At 39.2% G+C, this 21,937-nt stretch overlaps 1 protein-coding gene across 1 annotated transcript in view; it reads right to left on the bottom strand.

Moving 5' to 3' along the window:
- The window catches only part of SLC12A8 (solute carrier family 12 member 8), a 187,107-nt gene that overhangs the window by 8,793 nt on the left and 156,377 nt on the right, over window positions 1-21,937 (bottom strand). Inside the window, exons 10-12 of the mRNA XM_053689789.1 lie at window positions 18,195-18,849; window positions 17,976-18,067; window positions 17,737-17,854 (exon numbers count right to left, since the gene is read on the bottom strand). Of these exons, the coding sequence (XP_053545764.1) occupies window positions 17,737-17,854; window positions 17,976-18,067; window positions 18,195-18,849 (865 nt within the window). The remainder of the gene's footprint in view (window positions 1-17,736; window positions 17,855-17,975; window positions 18,068-18,194; window positions 18,850-21,937) is intronic.

The following is a 21,937-nucleotide window of genomic DNA, read 5'->3' as shown; positions in this document are numbered from 1 at the left end:
CTAGATGTAAATGAGTTTGAACACAGCTGTAAATAGTCACTGTGTAATATGTGCCTGGGTCAGACAATTTGAAGGATTATATAGCACCAGTGGCGGATCCAGGGGGGGGGGGGCAACGGGGCAATTGCCCCCCCCCCCACCGAGAATATACTGAGACTGAGAGGGCTTCCCTATTCCGCCGGCTCATAGTCATTATGGGCCTTCTTGGCTATTGATTGACCTGGACACTGTAAGCCAAGAAGGCCCATAATGACTGCTCAGAAGTAAGAACTTGTCTTGAAGACAGATTAAATGGTTTTCAGGCCGCAGGCGCTGCCGCTGACAGCTATCGCGGCACTGCTGAGCGCAGGTGACGTCACACGCCGGCGCTCAGAGTCTCAGACAGTCTCAGCGAGTCAGCGCGGTATATATTAGTTAGCGTAACGTAAGCCGTGTGCACTGCTGAGGGGTCGCTGGTAAGTGGCTGATCACGCGTGTTTGTACCGGGGCTGTCTGGGTTATGGGGGAGGAGGGAAGTTTAGTGTTTCCTGACTTGTATTACTGAGGGGGTAAAGCAATATTGCAACACAACAATAACAATACAGCATTTTGCAAGTGAATTTCAGTTACTTATTGGAACCAGCACATAAGTTATGTCAGCTCTGTATGTTTGTATTGCTGATAGCTCAGTGAGAACAAAGTCTTACAATGGCTGAAGAGGGCAGATCCTGACAGCTGTGGCACCTCTGGGTATTTTACCAGTGCACCCACTGCTCATGGCTGGGTATTACTGGTATGGCTGCAGCAGATCAGTGTGCGGTGGGTGGCTGATCAGCAATTATCCTTGTTGTTAAAACAAACTAAATATATATATCTTAGTACCATTATTGCATGATACTGTGTTTCAGAAAGTCTGATCACGGCTCTTTTTGTTTCTTTTCCTTTATTTTTGGAACCAGAGTCCCATGGCTGTATATAAAGTGTTTACTGTATAATACCTGGAGACTATAATGATGACTTCCATTGTTTTTGTTTTCTGCCCCTCCACTGCTTTACCTCTCCCCATTTGCAACACACTTTTATATATACTTAACATTGTAAGATATGTATAGTATATTTTAAACACAATACAAAAACTCTTGGTTATTTCACTGATGTCTATACATAACTGAGCATTATAATCTATAGCCTTAGAAAACTGATTATAACAAAAACTATTACGGCCTGATAGTGCAGCTGTTTTTAGTGTGTTGCAGCACCTGGTGCCCACAGTGTAGGTTTATTTCTGGTTTACAGAGTGTAACCCCCTGGTGCATACAGTGAGGGCATGCATCTACCAGTACCCCCTGATTTACAGAGTGTAGGCCCCTGGTGCATACAGTGAGGGCATGCATCTACCATTACCCCCTTATTTACAGGGTGTAGCCCCCTGGTGCATACAGTGAGGGCATGCATCTACCATTACCCCCTTATTTACAGGGTGTAGCCCCCTGGTGCATACAGTGAGATGCATCTACCAGTACCCCCTGATTTACAGAGTGTAGGCCCCTGGTGCATACAGTGAGGGCATGCATCTACCATTACCCCCTGATTTACAGGGTGTAGCCTCCTGGTGCATACAGTGAGGGAATGTATCTACCAGTACCCCCTGATTTACAGGGTGTAGCTCCATGTTGAATACAGTGAGGGCATGCATCTACCATTACCCCCTTATTTACAGGGTGTAGCCCCCTGGTGCATACAGTGAGGGCATGCATCTACCAGTACCCCCTGATTTACAGAGTGTAGGCCCCTGGTAATCTATAGCCTTAGAAAACTGATTATAACAAAAACTATTACGGCCTGATAGTGCAGCTGTTTTTAGTGTGTTGCAGGACCTGGTGCCCACAGTGTAGGTTTATTTCTGGTTTACAGAGTGTAGCCCCCTGGTGCATACAGTTAGGGCATGCATCTATCAGTATCCCCTGATTTACAGAGTGTAGGCCCCTGGTGCATACAGTGAGGGCATGCATCTACCATTACCCCCTTATTTACAGGGTGTAGCCCCCTGGTGCATACAGTGAGGGCATGCATCTACCAGTACCCCCTGATTTACAGAGTGTAGGCCCCTGGTGCATACAGTGAGGGCATGCATCTACCATTACCCCCTGATTTACAGGGTGTAGCCTCCTGGTGCATACAGTGAGGGCATGTATCTACCAGTACCCCCTGATTTACAGGGTGTAGCTCCCTGTTGCATACAGTGAGGGCATGCATCTACCATTACCCCCTGATTTACAGAGTGTAGCTCCCTGTTGCATACAGTGAGGGCATGTATCTACCATTACCCCCTGATTTACAGAGTGTAGGCCCCTGGTGCATACAGTGAGGGCATGCATCTACCATTACCCCCTGTTTCTAATTTTTTAAATCCATAATTTGGAAAGACAAATGTGACTGTTTTTAAATAAGGTTAGAGCTGTACGATAGGTTAAATAAAATAGTCTGTTCTATAAGCACTCATTATTTTCTGTCCGCCGCCACAAAAAAATGTGGAAGTGCCCCTCCCGAGACCAGGCTCTGGCTCCGCCACTGTATAGCACATATAGGTTACAAAATTTAAGCTCCAGTCTCTCAAGGGAGAGTGGAACATGCAAGGCAAATATAATGAATATATGTATTGTATATTTTTGTTTTATTTTTATTATTAAATCATGTATGGGAGATTCAATATGGAGTTTAATGTTGCTATAAATATATATATATATATATATATATATATATATATATATATATATATATATATATATTGAAAAGAAGAGTACTGAAATAAATTCAGCGCCTTAAAGACAGTCCCCCTTAAAAGAATAATAGTAAAAATATATATGTATATTTAAATATTGTATATGGACACTTATACATAAAAATATGATATGATAGTTGTTTCGTTCATAACAATGAGGAGACAGCGAATTGATGATAAGAAGAGTCCCAAGTAGAAAAATGAAAAAACAACAAGCAAATAAGTCCCAGAGGTGAGGTTTCGTAGTATGTAAGCTTAGAAAGCTTATATATTGTATTTACTGGATACAACCTCAATCTTATGAGGTAAGTAGGGAGCGAGGTCTAATCAATTCTCTGTAAATGACGTCAGGGCTGCGAGGTCCAATGGTGTAGAAGAATTCAACTTCACAATCACTGCAAACGCTTGCTGGCAACTTATGGTGTATAACTTGTCACCGATTTTTGCACAATACAAGTGCACAGGCAATCCTCACCGGAGAATGTGATCAATTGTTATCATAGGTGAATATACCGTTACTTTAGAAGTGTTATGTAGTCAAAAAGTACAGTGCATTGCACGGATGTGAGCGGATTGTTTACAGGCCTAAATGAGTTTGAACACAGCTGTAAATAGTCACTGTGTAGTATGTGCCTGGGTCAGGCAATTTGAAGGATTATATAGCACATATAGGTTACAAAATTTAAGCTCCAGTCTCTCAAGGGAAAGTGGAACATGCAAGGCAAATATAATGAATATATGCATTGTATATTTTTGTTTTATTTTTATTATTAAATCATGTATGGGAGATTCAATATGGAATTTAATGTTGCTATAAAATATAAATATATATATATATATATATAGATCGTCACATATTTAACAAAGTAAAATTTTATGATTAGGGATATAGGACCCCAAAGGCGTCATTTGGTTTGCTTCTCAAGAAACAAATCAACTCGACATAGCTCGCAGGTAGCAGAAGTGACTCCGCCACCCAAATGTACCAAAAAATTATGCTGCTAAGCTTAAATATGTAAATTTACTATTCCATCTACCCAATTGAAAAGTGAACATCAAGCCCCATGTGACCTGTAATGTGCCAAAAACATCATTGTCACAGGAAGATAAGGTTATAGCAAAGTATAAAGAGAAGATTTACCTGAAACTTTTATAACCATATATTTTGTTGTCTGGAGTGATAATATTTCTGAGCTCTAAATGGCTTCAACAAGTTCTGAACACAATATAGCAAGACCAAAAGTGGTCGCAATATGCCGTTTGTATTTATTCTTCTTATTCCGATCACGCTTGACACTAACTGGAAAGACCCAGTAGTAAAAAAAATATGGCACTTCTAGAAATTTCAGTATTTGGGGAATGGCTCATGAGTGCAACGTCATTGGCTCCAGAACTTCACTTAACTCATGGTAGAGGGTCCAAAAAGGGCTTTCAACTCAATTATTGGAAGAAAGACACTCAAAACTCTCCTTCTTCTCTTTGGAACAGGTTCTTGTTCAACATTTGCGTTTAAAGGGACAGTAAAGTCATAATTAGACGTTCATGATTCAGATAGAGCATACAATTTTAAACAACTTTCCAATTTACTTCTATTATTTAATTTGCTTCCTTCTCTTGTTATCAATTGCTGAAAAGTTTATTTAGGAAATCTCAGGAGCAGCAAAGAACCTAGGTTCTAGCTGCTGATTGGTGTCTGAATATATATACCGATTGTCATTGGTTCACCCATGTGTTCAGTTAGAAACCAGTAGTGCATTGCTGCTCCTTCAACAAATGATACCAAGAGTATGAAACTAATTTGATAATAGCAGTAAACAGCAAAGTTGTTTAAAATTGTATGTTCCACCTAAATCTTTTGGGTTTCATGTCCCATTAAGTTTCTCCTGCATCTCTGAACAAGAAGGAAAATAAAAAGATATAATAAGAAAAAAAGGGGGTGATATATGTGTGCGCCTATGTTACAAACACTGGCTTAAGATCTATAGAAATGGCAATATACAGAGGGGATATTCTGATAAAATTAGGTAATTAAATAAAGGACAGAGTCAAAATTAGGGAAGTTCAAAGCAGTGACGTGCATTCATAGGAGGCAGGGGAGGCAGTGCCTCCCCTGGCCAATGTGGGTAATACACTAATTTTTATTAATAATAATAATTAAAAAAAAAATGTTCCTTTTTTTCCCCCAAAATGTTTTTTTGTTGGTTCCTCAAACTGACCCCCCCCCCCCCCTATGTTGTGTTTACTACATTTTTTTTTAAGTCTCTACAGTACCGGTCACATCACATTCATATTGCGCAAGGAAGTAGAGGCCAGCTACCCTTCCATTGCGCAATATGAATGTGTATAGTATGGACTGCTAGAGAGAGAGTGCCACCCAGTGGCTAAGCGCTCAATCTCTTTGCAGCCCATACAGCTCCCACAGGAGGCTTCTCTCTTGAAGCCTCAGGAGCACACCTCAGGAGCACTGCCAGCCCTTTAACCAATCAGAAGGCTGGAGAGCTTCTGATGCTGGTTTGGGGAGGGCTAACTTGCCTGGCGCGAAATATGAGAGCGGTAGGCACAGGAGCAGACATGCAGAGCATCATGTGTGACCACTGTGACTGAGTGACTGGTAAGTGGCATGTAAAGCGCTTTATTAAATGCACTGTGGAGGGGGGAGTCTATGGTTGTGAATAAAGGAGAATCAGAGATAAAATGGATATTTTGCTTGCAAAGCCTCTGATGCCTGACTCAGGATCGCAATAAACAAAGGAGAGCAGTTCTCCCTCTTTCTTTATTGAGATCCTCAGTCAGGCATCAGAGGCTATCAATTTTATCTCTGATTCTCCTTTATTCACACTTCACAGCCAGATAATGTTTGCAAAATAAAGCAGGAGGCTGTTTGCACTTTGCAACTTGACAGCATGGATGTCCCTTCCCCTGGAGGTGAGAGTCAGGCAGAGCTGAAGCTGGAGTTGTTTTATAAACCATCCGTGACTCCTTTGCTTCTGACTGCTTTCACTGTTAGCTGCTCATAACTCCTGAACTAAACGATCCTATTCCTAACAAGAACTGCAAATCCCTGCTGCTATGGGTATAATCATGCAACAGTTAACAATGCCGAGTAGGACTTGCCCAGCCTCCTTACTGAACTGCAGTGACATCATCATGATGATGATTCTAATAGGAAGTGCTGAGAAGCTGAGCATAGGAGTACAAGGGACAATAATAATGTGAAGTGGAAGGTAAGAGTGAGTGTGAAAGCACAGCCTTATATAACCCATGTGTGTGAGATATTGTGTGTTATTATGCAGCTGCTGTATATCCTGGTTAGAACTATCTCCAGTCCTCATAAAGCTACACTATACATGAAGCCCTGCATGTCACACAAAACTAGTGTCCATGGTCTCTAAGTCTAATATGCAGTTATGGAAAGTAATGGTTTGAGGTGGTTACAATCAAATACACACTAGAAGTGTAAATGTGGGACAATGGTGAGGTTGCCTTATGTTTACTAAAAGTATATGCACTATCAATATTGCAAGAGCTGGACCTCAAACCTGTTTACTTTCATGATTCAAAACATTGCAGTATTCTGTCTCCTATCTGTCCCCAAGTTTGTGATTGTATATATATATATATATTTAATATAATGTGTGTGTATATATATATATATATATATATATATATATACACACACACAGTATATATATATATATATATATATATATATTATAGTGATATAGGCTTTGTGGTTGCCAGGCAACCAGAGCAAGCATGTGACCAGCAGACAATCTAAGGAGTGCGAACCCATGGCACTAATCTATCTGTTATGGAGTTCTCCCCTGACTGTTCTGCTTGGAAATCTTTTTGCACCATTCCTCTTGTCCTGTGAACAACTTAATTGCCATACAATGAAAATGAAACCCTATTGTTATAGTCTTAGCTGAAGCAAAAATTGTTTTCCTGGCCCATTTATTGGCAATGCCACTGCAGGGTTGCATAGACATATTCACATTGTAATCATCAAATAAAAAACAAAACAAATTTCCTTTCTATGTATAAATATCAAATAATAAACTAAATGTATGTAACCAAAAAAGGCTCACACACACTTGCACACCGACAGACACATGTAGACACACACATGCACACACACAGACATGCACACACATACACATGCACACAGACAGACACATGTAGACACACACATGCACACAGACAGACACATGTAGACACACACATGCACACACACAGACATGCACACACATACACATGAACACAGACAGACACATGTAGACACACACATGCACACCGACAGACCCATGTAGACACATACATGGCAGGATGTGTATGTTCTCCATTGCTCCTGTACCAATAGTATTAGATTTAAAACCAGTGTTTCCTTAGATGTATGTTGGACAACCCTGATGTAGACAACAAATAATAATTTATTAATGCTCCCATTCATATGTGCTGTGCTGTTTCAGATATTTAAAATAGATTGTATACTATTAGCATTTGATAGTCAATTTGAATATTACTTAAAAACGCAGTGTTCCCTCCCCCCCTTGTGTTTGTGTCTCTCTCTCTCTCTCTCTCCATCTCTCTCCTTATGTGTCGTTCTCCCCCATGGTCTCTTTCTCTCTCTGTCTCTCTTCCTCCCCCTATGACTCTCTCATCCCTTATGTGTCTCTCTAACCCTCTGTGTGTGATTGTGTCTCTCTCTCTTTCTCTCTCGCTAACCCTCTGTGTGTGATTGTGTCTCTTTCTTTCTCTCTTTCTCTCTCTCTGTGTGTGATTGTCTCTCTCTGTGTGATTGTGTCTCTCTCTCTCTCTCTCTGTGTTTGATTGTCTCTCTCTCTATCTCTCATTCTCTCTCTCTCTGTGTGATTGTGTCTCTCTTTCTCTCTCTGTGTGTGATTGTGTCTCTCTCTCTCTCTCTTTCTCTCTCTCTCTAACCTTCTGTGTGTGATTGTGTCTCTTTCTCTCTCTCTCTCTCTCTCTCTAACCCTCGGTGTGCGATTGCGTCTCTCTTTCTCTCTCTCTAACCCTCTGTGCGTGATTGTGTCTCACTCTCTCTCACTCTCTAACCCTCTGTGTGTGATTGTGTGTCTCTCTCTAACCCTCTGTCTTTCTCTCCCTCTGTCTCCCTCTCCCCCTGTCTCTCTCTCCCTCTCCCTCTCCCCCTGAGTGCTTTTCTGTGTTTCTGTCTACCTTTTATTTATTTATTTAATTCATGAATTGGTAGTGCCATCTGATGGTGTGGCTTTATTTAAAGGGGTGGGGTCAAGCGCCCCACCATCTTTAAATTTTACCAGCCGCCACTGGATCAAGACATTTTTATATTTACTGAATAATGAAGGAATCTCTAAGCATAATTTGCAGCAATAAAGTAAAAAGTATGTTTTAAACATATTTTAATGGGCCTGGATTTCTAGATCTCATAATCAGAGCAAGCATTTTGTTATCTGGCAAGAGTTTCTGTTACAATCCTTTAGACTAAAATCAGATGTTTATTAAGTTGACCAGTATTCCAAGACACCATTTAAAGGGACATTTAGAAAGAGCATGCAATTTTAAATAACTTTCCAATTTACATCTAATATCTAATTTTCTTCATTATTTTGATATCCTTTGTTGAAAATCACATCTAAATATGCTCAGTAGCTACTGATTGGTGGCTGCACATAGATACCTCGTGATTGGCTCACCCATGTGCATTGCCTGTTCTTCAACAAAGGATATCTATAGAATGAAGGCATAACCTAGCCATTGCCTCACCAGCCTCTGACGTCACTGCACATCACTGGTTCAAAGAGTCTACTGAATATAAAAATAGTGAGAAAAAACTAAAAGATACGATGGATGAAATGAAAAATTATTTACTAAAGGTAAAAGTAGATAAATTCGATAGGGATGACCAAGATTACAAACAGTTTGAAGAGGGCAATTATGCTGATACATATACATCACATAGATGGAAATATAATATATTCAAAGAAAATACACAACAACAAAAAATGTCTGAGCCAGTTGAAAATAAACAGCAAACATATCAGACATCTAGGGAATATGTAAATCATAGGAATCAAAACCAATGGACTGAAGTTAAATATAATCACCGCCAATACAATAACAATGGTACATCATTCAATAGGGAGAACAAGCAGTCAGACTCTAATTTAAATAGAGGGTGGTATAATGACCATAATAGAGGCTCTAATTACGAACAAAATAGGGGCTACAATAACTATTATAATAGGGGGAATAATATAAATCAGCACACAGTGACAACAAGAGACACTTACATTCCGTTAAAAATAGATTTGCTCCTTTAGAAAGCGATAATGATAGGTCACATAACTATGGATATAGAACACAGAAACACCAATACTCAAATGAAAGAAGAACTGTACAACACCAACCAAACACATCTACATCAACAGACCATCATTTTTTTAGAGAGAGGCCCCTACACAAACAGACAACCAATATTTGAACAAAGAGGCCAGAGACAAGGTCAAAGAAAACATAATTTATGCTTACCTGATAAATGTATTTCTCTTGTGGTGTATCCAGTCCACGGATCATCCATTACTTGTGGGATATTCTCATTCCCAACAGGAAGTTGCAAGAGGACACCCACAGCAGAGCTGTCTATATAGCTCCTCCCCTAACTGCCATATCCAGTCATTCGACCGAAAACAAACAGAGAAAGGAGAAACCATAGGGTGCAGTGGTGACTGTAGTTTAAAATTAAAAAATACCTGCCTTAAAATGACAGGGCGGGCCGTGGACTGGATACACCACAAGAGAAATAAATTTATCAGGTAAGCATAAATTATGTTTTCTCTTGTAAGGTGTATCCAGTCCACGGATCATCCATTACTTGTGGGATACCAATACCAAAGCTAAAGTACACGGATGAAGGGAGGGACAAGGCAGGTACTTAAACGGAAGGTACCACTGCCTGTAAAACCTTTCTCCCAAAAATAGCCTCCGAAGAAGCAAAAGTATCAAATTTGTAGAATTTTGAAAAAGTATGAAGCGAAGACCAAGTCGCCGCCTTGCAGATCTGTTCAACAGAAGCCTCATTTTTAAAGGCCCATGTGGAAGCCACAGCTCTAGTAGAATGAGCCAGCAGTCTCATAAACTAAGCGGATTATGCTTTTTAGCCAAAAAGAAAGAGAGGTTGCCGAAGCCTTTTGACCTCTCCTCTGTCCAGAGTAGACAACAAACAAAGCAGATGTTTGACGAAAATCTTTAGTAGCTTGTAAGTAAAACTTTAAAGCACGAACCACGTCCAGATTGTGTAATAGACGTTCCTTCTTTGAAGAAGGATTAGGACACAAAGACGGAACAACAATCTCTTGATTGATATTCTTATTAGATACCACCTTAGGTAAAAACCCAGGTTTGGTATGCAGAACTACCTTATCTGCATGGAAGATCAGATAAGGAGAATCATATTGTAAGGCAGATAACTCGGAAACTCTACGAGCCAAGGAAATAGCTACCAAAAAAAGAACTTTCCAAGATAAAAGTTTGATATCTATGGAATGAAGAAGTTCAAACGGAACCCCCTGAAGAACTTTAAGAACCAAATTTAAACTCCATGGTGGAGCAACAGGTTTAAACACAGGCTTGATTCTAACTAAAGCCTGACAAAATGCCTGAACGTCTGGGACATCCGCCAGACGCTTGTGCAAAAGAATAGATAGCGCAGAAATCTGTCCCTTTAAGGAACTAACTGACAATCCTTTCTCCAATCCTTCTTGGAGAAAAGATAATATCCTGGGAATCCTGACTTTACTCCATGAGTAGCCCTTGGATTCACACCAATAAAGATATTTCCGCCATATCTTATGATAGATTTTCCTGGTGACAGGCTTTCATGCCTGAATTAAGGTATCAATGACTGACTCGGAGAAACCACGCTTTGATAAAATCAAGCGTTCAATCTCCAGGCAGTCAGCCTCAGAGAAATTAGATTTGGATGGTTGAAAAGACCTTGAAGTAGAAGGTCCTGTTTCAGCGGCAGAGTCCATGGTGGAAAGGATGACATGTCCACCAGATCTGCATACCAAGTCCTGCGTGGCCACGCAGGCGCTATCAAGATCACCGATGCTCTCTCCTGCTTGATTTTGGCAATCAGAGGAGGGAGCAGAGGAAACAGTGGAAACACATAAGCCAGGTTGAAGGACCAAGGCGCTGCTAGAGCATCTATCAGCGTTGCCTTGGGGTCCCTGGACCTGGATCCGTAACAAGGAAGCTTGGCGTTCTGGCGAGACGCCATGAGATCCAGTTCTGGTATGCCCCAACGATGAACCAATTGAGCAAACACCTCCGGATGAAGTTCCCACTCCCCCGGATGAAAAGTCTGACGACTTAGAAAATCCGCCTCCCAGTTCTCTACTCCTTGGATATGGATAGCTGATAGGTGGCAAGAGTGAATCTCTGCCGAGCGAATTATCTTTGAGACTTCTAGCATCGCTAGGGAACTCCTTGTTCCCCCTTGATGGTTAATGTAAGCCACAGTCGTGATGTTGTCCGACTGAAATCTGATGAACCTCATTGTTGCTAAATGAGGCCAAGCCTGAAGAGCATTGAATATCGCTCTTAGTTCCAGAATGTTTATTGGAAGGAGTGACTCCTCCTGAGTCCACGATCCCTGAGCCTTCAGGGAGTTCCAGACTACACCCCAACCTAGAAGGCTGGCATCTGTCGTCACAATTGTCCAATCTGGCCTGCGAAAGGTCATACCTTTGGACAGATGGACCCGAGATAGCCACCAGAGAAGAGAATCCCTGGTCTCTTCATCCAGATTTAGTAGAGGGGACAAATCTGTGTAATCCCCATTCCACTGACTGAGCATGCAGAGTTGTAGCGGTCTGAGATGTAGGCGTGCAAACGGCACTATGTCCATTGCCGCTACCATTAAGCCGATTACTTCCATGCACTGAGCCACCGAAGGGTGAGGAATGGAATAAAGAACACGGCAGTAATTTAGAAGTTTTGATAACCTGGACTCCGTCTGAAGGTTCCCTCTTTTTTGGGAACTACAAACCGATTTGAGTAAAATCCCTGTCCCTGTTCCTCCTTTGGAACTGGATGGATCACTCCCATAACTAGGAGGTCTTGTACACAGTGTAAGAATGCCTCTCTCTTTATCTGGTTTGCAGATAATTGTGAAAGGTGAAATCTCCCTTTTGGGGGGGAAGCCTTGAAGTCCAGAAGATATCCCTGGGATATAATTTCCAACGCCCAGGGATCCTGAACATCTCTTGCCCACGCCTGGGCAAAGAGCGAAAGTCTGCCCCCTACTGGATCCGTTATCGCATAGGGGGCCGTTCCTTCATGCTGTCTTAGAGGCAGCAGCAGGCTTTTTGGCCTGCTTACCCTTGTTCCAGGTCTGGTTAGGTCTCCAGATCGTCTTGGACTGAGCAAAAGTTCCCTCTTGTTTTGCATTAGAGGAAGTTGATGCCGCACTTGCCTTGAAGTTTCGAAAGGCACGAAAAATAGACTGTTTGGCCCTTGATGTGGACCTATCCTGAGGAAGGGCATGACCTTTTCCTCCAGTGATATTAGCAATAATCTCCTTCAAACCAGGCCCAAATAGGGTCTGCCCCTTGAAGGGAATGTTAAGCAGCTTAGACTTTGAAGTAACGTCAGCTGACCATGATCTAAGCCATAGCGCTCTGCACGCCTGGATAGCAAAACCAGAATTCTTAGCCGTTAGTTTAGTCAAATGAACAATGGCATCAGAAACAAAAGAATTGGCTAAGCTCTAAGCTTGTCAAGTATGTCATCCAATGGAGTCTCTACCTGTAGAGCCTCTTCCAGAGACTCAAACCAGAATGCCGCAGCAGCAGTGACAGGAGCAATGCATGCAAGGGGCTGTAGGATAAAACCTTGTTGAATAAACATTTTCTTAAGGTAACCCTCTAACTTTTTATCCATTGGATCTAAGAAAGCACAACTGTCCTCGACAGGGATAGTAGTACGCTTTGCTAGAGTAGAAACTGCTCCCTCCACCTTAGGAACTGTCTGCCATAAGTCCCGTGTGGTGGCGTCTATTGCAAACATTTTTCTAAAAATAGGAGGGGGAGAGAACGGCACCCCTGGTCTATCCCATTCCTTAGTAATAATTTCTGTAAACCTTTTAGGTATTGGAAAAACATCAGTACACACCGGCACTGCATAGTATTTATCCAGTCTACACAATTTCTCTGGCACTGCAATTGTATCACAGTCATTCAGAGCAGCTAAAACCTCCCTGAGTAACACGCGGAGGTGTTCAAGCTTAAATTTAAATGTAGAAATATCAGAATTAGGTTGCATCATCTTCCCTGAGTCAGAAATATCACCCACAGAAAGAAGCTCTCCTTCTTCATCTTCTGCATATTGTGAGGCATTATCAGACATAGCTCTTAAAGCGTCAGTATGCTCTGTATTTCGTCTAACTCCAGAGCTATCTCGCTTTCCTCTAAATTCGGGTAGTCTGGCTAATACCGCTGACAGTGTATTATCCATGACTGCCGCCATTTCTTGTAAAGTAAACGCTATGGGCGCCCTAGATGTACTTGGCGCCATTTGAGCGTGAGTCCCTTGAGCGGGAGTCAAAGGATCTGACACGTGGGGAGAGTTAGTCGGCATAACTTCCCCCTCGTCAGATTCCTCTGGTGATAAATTTTTTAAAGACAGAATATGATCTTTATTGCTTAAAGTGAAATCAGTACATTTGGTACACATTCTAAGAGGGGGCTCCACAATGGCTTTTAAACATAATGAACAAGGAGTTTCCTCTATGTCAGACATGTTTATACAGACTAGCAATGAGACTAGCAAGCTTGGAAAACACTTTAAATCAAGTTAACAAGCAAATATAATAAACGGTACTGTGCCTTTAAGAGAAACAAATTTTGTCAGAATTTCAAAAACAGTGAAAAAAGGCAGTAAATCAAACAAAATTTTTACAGTGTGTATAATAGGCTAACAGAGCATTGCACCCACTTGCAAATGGATGATTAATCCCTTAGTTCAAAAACCGGATCAAAAAAACGATCTAGACAATTTTTAACAGTCACACCAAACTGCCACAGCCTTGCTGTGGGCCTACCTTCCCAACAAAACTATTTTGGAAAGCCCAAGAGCCCTTTAGAGATGTCCTATAGCATTCAGAAGACCCTTTGAGGAAGCTGGATGTCTCAGTCTGTAAAAGTTACTGCGCAAAAAAGCGCTAAATTAGGCCCCTCCCACTCATTGTAACACAGTGGAAAGCCTCAGGAAACTGTTTCTAGGCAAATTTAAGCCAGCCATGTGGAAAAAACTAGGCCCCAATAAAGTTTTATCACCAAAGTATATATAAAAACGTTTAAACATGCCAGCAAACGTTTTATATTGCAAATATAAAAGAGTATTACCTCAGAAAATAAGCATGATACCAGTCGCTATTAAATCACTGTATTCAGGCTTACCTTACATAAATTTGGCATCAGCAGCATTTTCTAGCATTCACATCTTCTAGAAAAATCTTAACTGCACATACCTCATAGCAGGATAACCTGCACGCCATTCCCCCGCTGAAGTTATCTCTCTCTTCAGTCATGTGTGAGAACAGCAATGGATCTTAGTTACAACATGCTAAGATCATAGAAATCACAGGCAGATTCTTCAATTTTTCTGCCTGGAACAAAATAGTACAACTCCGGTACCATTTAAAAATAATAAACTTTTGATTGAAGTAAAATTACAGCTACATTTCACCACTTCTCTCTTACTACCTCCATGTTTGTTGAGAGTTGCAAGAGAATTACTGGGTATGGCAGTTAGGGGAGGAGCTATATAGACAGCTCTGCTATGGGTGTCCTCTTGCAACTTCCTGTTGGGAATGAGAATATCCCACAAGTAATGGATGATCCGTGGACTGGATACACCTTACAAGAGAAAAAGACATTTTTCAGGAGACAAGGAAAATGGGGGAGAGGTCTATACAAAACCAATAGACAAGCAAAAAAGATAGATGGTACTAATAAAGAAAATGGCATTTACAATGTAAGTAAATATACACTAAAAGAAGAAGAAAAAGGTATTTTACTAAAAGGTCTCTCATTTGCTCCCACAACAAGGATAAATACATTTAACACATATAGATGCCAATAAATTTATTAGATCACTAACACTAAAAAGATATTTTACTAAAACAGCACTAGAACGCGAAAAACAACAACAACAACCTATAAGCTCTTTCATAGATACAAACAGGTTTATTCATTCAGGTCTAAAAAATCAATCTACCTTTTATCCTAAACATGAAAAAGGCCCAATAATCGAAACTTTTTAAAAATTAATAATGAATGATTTAAAAAATATATCCAAAAAGAAAACAAAAAATTGAATTTATCTAAGAAACAAGAGAATCTCATAAAAGAATTGGAAAATAATTATGAGATTGTTTTTAAAATTGCGGACAAAGGCGGTGGGATTGTCATTCTGAATAGAACACCCAATACAAAAATTTGTGAAGACCTTCTCACAGATACTAATACATATAAGAAAAGTAAAACTAACCCTACCACCTTTTTCACCTGGGAATTAAAAATACTATTAGATAAAAACAAACAATTAGGAGTGATTAATGAAAAAGAATTTGATTTCCTATTTTAAAAGATACCTAGAATTCCAGTTTTTTACATACTACCAAAAATTCACAAAATCCTTAACAGATCCACTGGGAAGACCAATAGTATCAGATATAGAATCAATAACGGCCAACCTTTCTCAGTATGTTGACAGATACCTACAAAGGTATGTAGTAGCATTAGAATCCTACCTCAAAGACTCTACAGAGGTTATACGATTACTAGAAAATATAACATGGGCTGATGACATGTGGCTAGTAAGCTGCGACGTAACATCACTATACACGATTATTAAACGCACACAAGGAATAGAAGCAGTGAACCATTTTCTAAGCAATGACCCCACTATTAAGAGTGAACAGAGAAACTTTATTCTCGAAAGTATAGATTTCATACTAAGTCATAACTACTTTCTTTTTGAAGATTCCTTTTATACACAAACTTGTGGGACCGCTATGAGAACTAGGTTTGCACCCAGCTATGAGAATCTCTTTATGGGATTATGGGAATAACAGTTTTTAACCACGCAAGAGCTGGGTGCAAACCTAGTCCTATATAAAAGATATATAGACGATGTACTTATTATTTGGAGAGGGACACCAGAATCTTTTGAAGGAGTATTTGAAAGTATGAACAAGAATAACTATAACATTAGATTCACAAAAGAAATACGTAACAGCAGACTCAATTTTTTAGATCTGGAAATCTAAATTGAAGAGGGTGTAATAAACACAAAGACCTATTTTAAACTAGTAGCAGCAATTACTTTATACACTCAACTAGCTACCATCACCAAACTTGGAAAAACAACATCCCCAAGGGCCAACTAATGAGGGTTATGAAAAATTGCAATAAAGCTGATGACTACTCCATTCAGTCACAAAACCTAAAATGCAAATTTGTAGAGAGAGGGTATAATGACGAATTTGTGGAGGATATCAGACAAAAAGTCGGTAAGATGCATAGAAAATCCTTACTAACTAAAAAACCTAAAGAAAGAGATAGTATAAAACCCAATGAAATCAAAATACCATTTATAACTACAATATCAATTATAGAATGACCGAAAATATAGTGAGAAAACATTGGCACATGTTAAAGCAAGACAAAATAATAGGACCATTGATTGCTGATAAACCCCATTTTGTATATAGAAAGGCAAATAATTTAAAAAACATACTTGCACCTACTGTTATGAAAAAAAAAACAGAAAAGAACAGACAAATATTTGATAGGAATGGCAATTAAAGGCTTCTTCCCATGTCCAATATGTAAATCCTGCAAACACTCTAGAAAAAGCAAGTCTGTTATTTCAAATGTAAATAATAAAGAATTTAAGATCCATGACTGCATCAGATGTACAGATAGGAATATTGTATATATGATCCAATGCAAATGTGGGATGCAGTATGTGGGTGAATCAGAAAGACCCCTAAGAGAGAGAATTCACGAACACATTTTGTCCATAGAGAACATGGACCAAGATAGGAACAAAGACCTACCGGTCCCAAAACATTTTAAACATTGTAATAATTTAATTTAAAGTTTTTTAACTATATGGACATAGCTAAACTGCCGAAACAAAAAAGAGGGGGTGATACTCAAAAAAGATTATTACAGTTATATTTAAGAAATATTTTAAAGTATTTTAAATGCTGGATAAACCGGCTTTCTTTTTTTCAAATTAGACTGTGACTACTGCCTATCACAGTTTGCAATAGATATCTAGATATTGTATAGCTTCAGACGCTCCTTGAAAACACACCTATACAGAGATTCACTGCTGCAACTACAATCCATGTAACAAACTACCCCAAACCTTATGTCTCTGCATCCTCAACCTGTAGACTATAAGCTCTCCGGAGCAGGGCCCTCTTCCTCCTGTACTAGATTTGTTTTGTTGTTACGTTTTGTATTTTATCACAAATCCCTGTCATTATATACCCCTATCTTTGTATCCATCGCTACGGAATTTTGTGGCACTATACAAATAAATGATAATAATAATAATATTGCCTATACACAAACTTACACTCTCTGCGAGTTTCAGTTGCAATTTAAAGAGTTTATTTAAAGGGACATTACAATTCTAGATACAACTACAATATCATTGTTACTAATTGCCATGTTATTGTTTTTTCTCTTGTGCCTGCAGTTCTTTTCAAAGCGGTTCCCTTGCCTTAACCATTTATATGTGCATCTAAAGCTTTGCATCCATATTGGAGCTTAAGTATTCTCATGTGACAGAAGAGTTGCACAATCACAGATCAGTAAAAAAATAAAAATGCTTAAAACTTTTGTTTAATAATTTAGTTTTCTAATTGAAATTAGAGGAAAGAGAGGGGTACCCACCTGGATTAAGCCCAGGGCTTGCTCTGCCAATATAGAAATAAATAATAACTGCAACACCAATATTTGCAAGGGCATAAATCCACTGGATTACAAACATGATTATTATAGAAAGGATTGCCTGTTAAAAAGAGAGAAGAATTATACACTGTACATAACAGATACAGTGGCACTTGTTGCTCATTGTGGATTTTAGCCGTACATGCCTTTTTCAATAGGTTAACAAAGGAAATAATACTCACACCCAGGAAAGACACCCAGTGGTTGCAGAGTTTGGCGTAAAATGCTGTTGAGAGGCTCTGTATCTCCAGCTCTGGAGTTTTGTGCTTTGCATCTGTAGAATTAAAATGTCACAATTATTCACATGTGCCAATGTAAATTTACTAAAAGGCAAGATATTTCATAATTTCCCTATGCAATTTCACTGGCTTGTGATCATGCAACATGCACTCAACAGTTACCTTCTTCTTCTTCCTGTTCATTTTGGACCTCAGTGAACATCTTCTCCCCATCTTCAATTTTATCAGGATAAACATTTCCATTGATTTCTGGGATTTGTGAAAAATATTGGCTTGTTTGGTTCTCACAGCTAAGATGTACAGGGTTTTCAGTTTTGTCCTGGGCCATTTCTGTAACCAATATTCTATTCTCCAGTTCATGTTCTGTACTACTTTGGAGGTCAAGCTTAAAGCTGTCCTCCAACGTCTCTTTGGCAGGTTTTCTTGACTTTTTCAGTTTCTTTGCCCTTTTCATTTCTCTCTCTTGAGCATTTGTGTAGTCCGCTTTCTCTATCTGACCTGGTTTGAAGAGCTTGTCCATATCCTTTGTGAATTCTAATAATGTTCCATTGGAGCCATAACTGGATGATTTATCAAGAATAAGAGGCTGAGTAGAGCTCACCGCCTTAGAAGCAGACCTTCCAAATTGTTTGCGGTTCTGCTGAAGGTAATAACTCATGGTCACAGAGAAGTAGGAATAATCCACAGCACTGTATGTCAGCATGAAATTAATGGTGACAATTGGAGCCAGAATGTTGACTTGGCCGATGAAGACGAAAGCCATAGTGAGAAGACTGGTCAAGCAGATAGCAGCAACTGGTGTTTTATTGGGACCTTTCTAAAAAATCAAGCATTGTGAAGAAGATTATGTTAATTTAAAAAACAAAGTGTACATGAGTCATCTATATACAATGGAAGTATAATAAAAATAAGCCAGCAAAATATTGATGACTGAATTTAAGCACTTATTTAAATGGAAAAAAACAACTTACATTTTCTGTTTCTATTATGTTTGTTTAGAAACCAGGATTGTAATCACAATTTTTTTCTTAGTGAGAATTTAGATGTATAATATCATGTATACTATGAAGACTAAAAATAAGATTTTATACTTTCTGTTAAAGCCTTTCTTCATGGTAACATGAAGCAGGTAATGATTATGGATGTGCATACGAAGAGAGAAGCGCTCTACCAGGAACGAACAACAGCTCAGTGGCTTGTTCTATGGCGATTTACCACCCGGAAGCAGCCTCTTTTAGACCAGTGTGCTTTTCACAGAAGAAAACTTTCCTGAAGTATATCAGTCTGATCCTGCCAAGCAAGGTCAGTCCAGCCCCGAAATACCAGGCAATTACGGATGGGTTAATACAAAGTAACTGATAGGATTAATATCAAAACCTTCAAACTAAACTATGACTGCTGCTACACAACAAGAAAAATAGTATTTTCATGAACTGTTACTTTCTTCAACTGAAAAAGAAGATGATTAACAGATTAATTTTAATCTCATTCAGTACTCTAAGGTAGGTGAAAAGTACAAACATACGTACCGGTACCAAGGTCCAATTATAACAATTATAAATTAAACAAAGAGAAAAAGAAAAAAAGAAAGAAAAAGGGACCTTATACAAGCACGCTCTCTACAAAATTCTAAATAGTATTCACTGTGGAAAATACCACTAGACTAAAAAAGTGAATACGGCACCGAAAAAGAAAAAGATGATGATTCCTTAATAATGGGTCTATATAAAAGCAATGAAAATCTTCAGGGGGGAAACAAGATATAACCATAAATTAAATGAATATTATACAGTTGCAAGCATATGGGGATATTGGAGGATGAAGTGAGGAAAAAATATCAGTTGTTGGAAAGTGGAAGGAAAACTGTAAAGGGAGATGGTGGATTTGAACACAAGATAGAAGCCTGAGATGATAATTATACTTATCTTCAAAATGCTAGTGCCTACATCATGATATAATAGTTAAGAAAGCAAAAACAAAGTCCACCATAGTCACAAACAGGAATGAGCCCTGGGAAAGGAGGTCAGGTTAAAAGGAAAAAGACGGACGAAATATCCACCATCAGGGAAACCAAAACATGAAACCAAGCTGGTTAAGGCCAGAGTGGGGCAATACGAATGGTCCACTGATGGTCCTTCTGAATAAGGTTGGAAAGAATATGTATATAGATAGCAAAATACAAAGTATGGTTAGCGTGGTGGTGAAGAAGTATGAAGGTTGTACCATTTTTTTATCACAACATTTAGTTTGGACATCATTAGGTCAACAGAAGAAGTTTCCCACTGAGCCTCAAAAGATTAAAAGGTACAAAGATCACTAGCCAGGGTGAAGGAGATGGTAGTATGCATACAAGCTATCTATCCCATGGTGCTCAACCTAAGCCAGATGTTTTAAAATGATCAAGTTCCCTTAATGCTTGATTAAATAAACTGTAGTGGTGTAGTCTGGCTGTAAACAGAGTGACATCTTGTCTTGCCAAGTGGCCTCTCCAGGGGCCCACCAATCCTGCATTAGATGGTCATTTTAAACCATGCCATCTGGAATGTATAGCATCAGTTGTGATTGCACCAATTATGACAGTTCATACTGAGTACTCCTACTGATTGTCTTGTTCCACCAGCAGTTCAGGAAGCACACCTCTCCAAAAGCAGGGCAATAAGCTAGGTGAGGTACTCACCAATAGCTCCAAAAATAAAGCTGTTTTGGCCTGAGGTGGAAATGGACAAGTGGGAAAGACAGGGCAACTACTGTTATAAGATTGATAGTCAATCACAAGCAAGGTTCTTTTGCAGATAACAGACGTGAAGGCAAGCCAGTAAGAGTTTCCAGTAGGATTTTTTTTCTAGCTAGGACAACTAACAGTTCATACAGGAAAAATACTTCTTAAAGGAGAATATTATGGACAGGGTAAAAGAATTGTGAGAAAGAGGATTCATCCATGTTCAGGACAGAGAGAGTGTGAATTCTTGCCCTGAAGGAAATTAATGTAAGGGTTGTAAGGGGGTATGGCAGACAAAGGAATGAAGAATAAAAAAGGAAGTGGCATGAAATGAAAATGGTGGTAGATAATGGCAGTGTTCAGATCAATTGGGGTGCAAGATTAATCATGAACTGTTGCTACTCCAGTTGACCAACAATAATATTCATAGATGTGCCTATTGAGATCTTGAAGTTATGTAGGCAGAGTATCTAGATAATGTGTAATGCTCAAGTATATATTGTCCAGTTCTTTTCTCAAACAAAAGTGTGAAGAGTGAGGGAAAAACATAATTTATGTAAAAACTTACATGATAAATTCATTTCTTTCATAGTGGTAAGAGTCCATAAGCTAGTGACGTATAGGATATACATTCCTACCAGAAGGGGACAAAGTTTCCCAAACCTTAAATGCCTATAAATACAGCCCCCACCTCACTCATACCTCAATTTAACGTATAACCAAGTTAGTGAGGTGCAAAAAGAGTAGAAAGCATAAAAAAGAGGAATAGGATAAATAAAGTGCTTTATATATATAAAAAAATCATAAACCCAAAAAATATTCGGTGGGTCTCATGGACTCTTGCCACTATGAAAGAAATGAATTTAGTAGGTAAGTTCTTACATAAATTATGTTTTCTTTCATGTAAGTGGCAAGAGTCCATGAGCTAGTAACGCATGGGATATAATACCCATGTGGAAGTCCACGAGTCACTACAGAGGGAGGGATAAAATAAAACAGCTATTTTCACTGAATAATGAAATCCTAAAAATTATTAAGTTTTCTTAAAAATTTAAAAAAAACCCTCAAATCATAGGCACTAGAATCAAACTGAGACAGCTGCCTGAATAACCTTTCTACCAAAGTCTGCTTCCGAAGAAGCAAACACAACAAAATCGTAAAATTTAGTAAATGTATGCAAAGAAGA

Source organism: Bombina bombina, chromosome 1, assembly GCF_027579735.1.
Source record: "Bombina bombina isolate aBomBom1 chromosome 1, aBomBom1.pri, whole genome shotgun sequence".
NCBI lineage: Eukaryota > Metazoa > Chordata > Amphibia > Anura > Bombinatoridae > Bombina > Bombina bombina.
This window is presented reverse-complemented; position numbering and strand designations above follow the sequence as displayed.